This window comes from Neovison vison, chromosome 4, assembly GCF_020171115.1.
Source record: "Neovison vison isolate M4711 chromosome 4, ASM_NN_V1, whole genome shotgun sequence".
NCBI lineage: Eukaryota > Metazoa > Chordata > Mammalia > Carnivora > Mustelidae > Neogale > Neogale vison.
The window spans coordinates 42,361,855-42,367,854 of NC_058094.1; the positions used below are offsets into that span (position 1 = coordinate 42,361,855).

The window sequence follows — 6,000 nt, forward strand, 5'->3', positions numbered from 1 at the left end:
CACATACCTCTTGTGCATCGATTGAGATGATTATGTGGTTGATTTTTTTGGGGGGGTCTTTTGATTGGTGAATTGTATCAATCAACTTTTGGTTCTTAAACCAATCCCTTCCTGGTATAATGCTTAGTTGGTGGTGAAATATTAGCATTTTTATATATTGTTAGATTTGATTTGCTAAAATTTTAAGGATTTCTCTATCTGTACTCTTGAGGAATATTGGTCTATATTTTTCTTTCCTTGTAATGTCTTTGTCTGGTCTTGGTTATCAGAGTAATGCTGCCCTCATAGAATGACTTAGGCAGTATTCTACTTCTTTAATTATCTGAAAGAATTTGTATAAAATTATTTTTTATTTCTCTCTTACAGTTCAGTAAAAAATTACCCTAAATGCATCTGGACCTAGAGCCCTCTTTATAGGAAGTTTTAATTAAAAATTCAATTTCTTTAATAAATATAGGGCTATTTAAGTTGTAGATCTCTTGTTGGTTGAACTTGTTAGTTTTTATCTTTTAAATTATTTGTCTATTTCATTTGATTTGTCTAATTTATTGGCACAAAGTTATTTGCCATATTATTTTATTATTCTTTTAGTATCTACAGAATATGTAGTGATATCATCACATCATTCTGATATTGAAAAATTGTCTCTTTTTTTCCAGATCAATCTGGCTAGAGGTTATTAATTTTATTGATATTCACAAAGAACAAGCTTTTGATTTCATATATTTTTCTCTATTTTTTTGTTTTGTATTTCAGTGCTCGGATCTTTATTATGTCCTTCATTCTTCTTATTTTGTATTTGATTTGTCATTCTTGTTCCATTTTTATTAAGTGAAAACTATGGCAATTAATTTGGAAATTTTTGCTTTGTTAGCATGGAGATTTGGTGTAATAAATTTATCTCTTAGTGTCACATTAGCTGTGTTCCACAAAGTTTGATGTATTGTGTTTTCATTTTCTTTCAGTTCAAAATTCTTTCTATCTTCCCTTTATATTTTTTCTGTGACCCCTGGGTCATTTAGAATTATATTATAGGGGCGCCTGGGTGGCTCAGTGGGTTAAAGCCTCTGCCTTTGGCCCAGGTCATGATCTCAGGGTCCTGGGATTGAGCCCCACATCAGGCTCTCTGCTCAGCAGGGAGCCTGCTTCCTCCTCTCTCTCTGCCTGCCTCTCAGCCTATTTGTGTTCTCTGTCAAATAAATTTAAAAAAATCTTACAAAAAAGAAAAAAAAGCATATTATACAGTTTCCAAATATATGGGGATTTCCCACATCTTTCTAATTATTGATTTCTAACTTAATTTCATAGTGACCAGAGAACATTTGACTGAAACACTTTTAAACTTATTGGGACTTTTGTCTCTCATACTTTAAAGATATTTTTTCTACTGTGTTTTGAATTGCATTGTTCTTCTTTTCCCCTTTAATGTAATATATCTTTTTTTCCTTTTAAGATTTTCTTTTCCACTAGTTTTAAGTAATTTGATTATTATGTGCTTTAGTGTAGTTTTGTTTGTTTTTCTTTTTCCTGGGATTTACTAATCTTCTTCGATCTGAGGATTTAGAGTTTTCATCAAATTTGGAAAAACAATTAGCAATTATATCTTCAAATATTTTTTCTCTAATTCAGTGTTTAACTCAGTTTAACTTTACAGAACATCACTATATGGAATAATGATAACCAGCTATATTCAGTAGTATTCATTCTATAGAGAAATCATGATCAGATCACAGAATGCTTTGGCATCCTGTTTGACATTAGGGAAGGTACACATAGAGTGGTCATTCTTTGGGTAGTTTAACTCAAACTTTTATTGAATCATCTCCTGGTCAACCTTACTATGTATGCAAAGATGAGCTTTATTCCTGTTAATAGGTTGTTCCGAGATTGTATTTTCATGTCATTAATTTTTTTCCCCTATTCTGACAGGAACACATGCCAAACTTTCCACCAAGCACACACACTTTGAGGAGAGAGTTTACAACGTCCCAATTCGCATCAAGGATGGTGGTCGGCCACCCTTGGAAAGAGTAGTCTCTTTACCAGGTAGGTACTTTCCCAAGAATTGAGAGAATTCTTGTCTTTGATAAGGAATTATGTAACTGTTTACTTGAAAATGTGTTTCACTGAATATTATTCTGCTTTTCAGTTACTTTCTGCAAGTGTGTGGACGGAAGCTGTTTCCTGCCAGCAGGTCACCACTCTGGGATGCCCACTGTGGGCATGGCAGTTGGTATACTCCTGACTACATTTTTGGTTATTGGTGAGTACAATTTCTCAGATTCAAGGATTCCTGCTCTGGGCCTTTGAAACCCTTACCTCAGGATCTCTCTTCAGGGCTTGTCTGGTGGCTGCTCACTGGCAATCTGTGCAAAGCCAGGAATAGAGATCACTAGCAAACTATCAGACTTTTTCAGTTGAGAGCTGCTGCCTTTGTACAACACTTTACTTATCACTGACTTGTTGGTTAGTTTGGGAGATATAACACAAGAGGCTTTAAAGCATAAATTGTTATATTTTGGGTCTAGTTACCAAGGTTTTGTGATGAAGGAGAAAGAAATGCAGTAGCGGTGCCCCTGATATGTGCCAGGCCCTATGCTCAATATGGGGGATACAGTGATGGGCAAGACATACCAGATCCTACATTCACAGAACTCGCAGTCTAGTCTGCCATTGTTGGACTAGGAGGAATCAGCCTTCCAGTGGAGATGCTCACATACCTGAAATGTTACAGAATTTCCCGTTGCATATTTTCATGACTATAGACTCTGATTCTTTATTACTCCAGAACAATTCTAGCTTATCACAGGCCTTACTCTGCCTTGGCCCCCTGGCCAGACTAGGCATCAGATTCCCCATTTCTAGCCATCTTCTTTTTTTGTGAGGAGTTCAGGGCTTACTGTGGTAATCATCCTCTTTCAGCTGTTGTCCTCACCGTAAGTTAAATATTAGGGATAAATCCTTCATCAGGTCAGATCCACTTGACTGAAGGGGTTTACACCAGTTCACATCCTTTCTCTTCTAAAAGGAGGGCTGGGATTCTTCTAAGAATTCTTCATTTTTTTTCCTGACATCTGGTCTTTTCAGCCATGACCCAATCTGTCACATTGGACTCTGATTCACTGGCTCAAAGAGATCTCATTTCCTTACACCATTCCATCCAAATTCCTCATTATTGTGACAGGGAAAGATCTATGTGACATAGCCACAACTCATCCTCACATGTGCACGGGGATCATCGTTCCTTCCTGACCACAGGCTGGCATACACCTTTCATACTAATTGAACTAGACTTTTGAGTTACGACTCATTTACCAAGCTCCCTTCTGGCTTCTATGCCTGTTCTTCCTCTGTCTACCCTCCCATCTTAAAAGGATTTTTGAGTTTATGCACCAAATAATTTTCTCCCATGACAGTTTAATCCCATAATTTTGCTACACATTAAAAATTGAATGAGTCTGGGGATATCTAAAAATAGAAGTAATAGGATCTTACAGTTTCATACCTTACTTTTTCCAAATAGGGTTGGGATAAGTGGAAGATTCTTTTTTTTTCTTTTTTTTAAAATTAATTTATTTATTTTCAGCATAACAGTATTCATTATTTTTTTCACCACATCCAGTGCTCCATTCAATCCGTGCCCTCTATAACACCCACCACCTGGTACCCCAACCTCCCACCCCCCGCCACTTCAAACCCCTCAGATTGTTTTTCAGAGTCCATAGTCTCTCATGATTCACCTCCCCTTCCAATTTACCCCAACTCCCTTCTCCTCTCTAACTCCCCATGTCCTCCATGCTATTTGTTATGCTCCACATATAAGTGAAACCATATGATAATTGACTCCCTCTGCTTGACTTATTTCACTCAGCATAATCTCTTCCAGTCCCGGAAGATTCTTTTTAAAAAATTTTTTTAAAAATATTTATTCATTTGAGAGAGAGAGACAGAAGAAGAGCACAAATGGGGAGAGGGGCAGAAGCAGATTCCCTGCTGGGTGGGAAGCACAACATGGGGCTTGATCCCAAGACCTAGAGGTTATGATCTCAGCCAAAGACAGATGCTGAACTGACTGAGCCATCCAGGCACCCCTTAGTGCAAGATTCTTCATTAGTCTCTGAGCATCCAGTGTCTTCTGCCATGATTCCTCCTGTAAATTTATTGCCAGGTTGATTTCCTTAAAACAACTCCCCTTTTCCATATTGGTCTCCATATTGGTTCCATAAAACATCTCCCTTTCCATATTTTCTATTGAAAAAACCAATATTTTCCATATAACCATAAACTCTGGTTTATAGTACAGAGTTAGTGCTAAAATACACAATGTAATTTTGTAGGAGTTCAGAGATAAGAAAAACCAGAAAGGTTAGGGAGTCTACTAGAACTGGAGCCATGAGGAAGGCCCCCAAAATAACATGGAATCTGGTGTGGACACACCTAAGCTTTACGTAGGTGAACAGGTCAGAGAACAGCTTTCTGGTTGTTCTGATGGACTCTTTCCTCCAGAGAAGAGGAAGGACTGGAATAGACTTTATTGAATATGTCAAAAGGTCAGGAACTCTATCAGATGCTTACACACTTCGTCTTCAGTATGCATTAGGTCCTATATTCCTTGGTAAAGACCCAGAGAGAGCTAACAGCTTAGATATGATTTGGGAGTTGATACATACTTACTTATAATAAGACAAATGATAAACTTATGAATCCAAGAAAGCCAATGCCTAGAATGCCTTTTTCACCAGGACGACAAAACTTTGTTGAACCACAAAAAGAAATGAAGTCAGATGAGTCATTTTTTCCTACAAGAGTACTACTTTATAAATGAATGTGATAGGACATTTTAAGATTCCATCTCTTTGACCCTGTGTTTTGTCTTTTAGGTATAATTTTAGCAGTTGTGTTTATCCGAATAAAGAAGAATGGAGGCAAAGATAATGTCGAAAGCGCTCAGGCATCTGAAGCCCAACCTCTGAAAAACTGAATTTGAAAAGGAATGCTTGAGTTTATATATTGAGTGCTATTTCAGTAACACAACCATTTAATCCTGTAATTTTACTTTTTTTTAATGCAACATGTGCATTACAATTTTTTACAGATATACTCTCTTGCCCTGTAATATTTTATTACTCTTTGATATTCTGTGTGCTATAGACATTAGAGACATTTCCCATTTTCCCATGACACTTTCCCCTCTGCAAAAGCTTTAGCTATTTATCTAAAACAAAAAAATGTATGTGTTTTTTCCCTTTAGGGAGAGATGGACTGATGAAATATTCTGTTCATTTTCTCCTTATCAAGATTTATCAGTCATCCACCACAGAACTTCCTGGATTCCATTTATACTTTCCTAATTTCGTCCTGTGTCTCTTTCCTCATGTCTCTTGGTATTGCACTAATTTTAAAACATTTGTTGGAGAAAAGAACAAAGTGAAGTTGTAGGAAAAAAATAAAATGGGAACCTTGTCCTTTGATGTGAACAGAAACTCTTTGTGGTATTAGCCTTCTTTAGCTCACTGTGGCTGACATCACTCTTCATTTGAGGTTCTCCCACTTGGAAATGGCAAAAACCTACCACAGGCCACACAGGCCCACTTTCACAAATTTTGGTGCAGAAACCAACCCCTGACCAGATTTACTTATTACCTACCATGCTTATGTTCTGCACATGTTTTCCTTACATGTATGTTAATAAAGATTGGTTGCTGTATATTTAACAAAAGAAGTACTGACAAAAATCAAGAATAAATGTTGACTGTGGTTTTGTTTCTTGGGCTCTTTGACTCTGCTTCCTGCTTCTTTGCATTTGTTGAGGGAGGATCTGGTTAATAACAATGGTTACTTAACCTTGATCAGAATCGCCTCCTATATAGAGCTGGTCTGTAAGGAGGCATCTACAATAAAATAAAAATTCACTGCTTTCAGGACCATTCAGGTTGAATAAGAGAACCTTATTTGGAAGGATATTTAGGTCTGGAACCATTGTCTGGCTCATGCTTTGAT

The 6,000-nt window shown here is 36.9% G+C and overlaps 1 protein-coding gene across 1 annotated transcript in view; it reads left to right on the plus strand.

The window, feature by feature from the left end:
• The window catches only part of CDH17 (cadherin 17), a 105,688-nt gene extending 99,908 nt beyond the window's left edge, over nt 1-5,780 (plus strand). Inside the window, exons 16-18 of the mRNA XM_044245296.1 lie at nt 1,930-2,046; nt 2,150-2,263; nt 4,881-5,780. Of these exons, the coding sequence (XP_044101231.1) occupies nt 1,930-2,046; nt 2,150-2,263; nt 4,881-4,981 (332 nt within the window). The 3' untranslated portion in view covers nt 4,982-5,780. The remainder of the gene's footprint in view (nt 1-1,929; nt 2,047-2,149; nt 2,264-4,880) is intronic.
• Nucleotides 5,781-6,000: the final 220 nt, after the last annotated feature.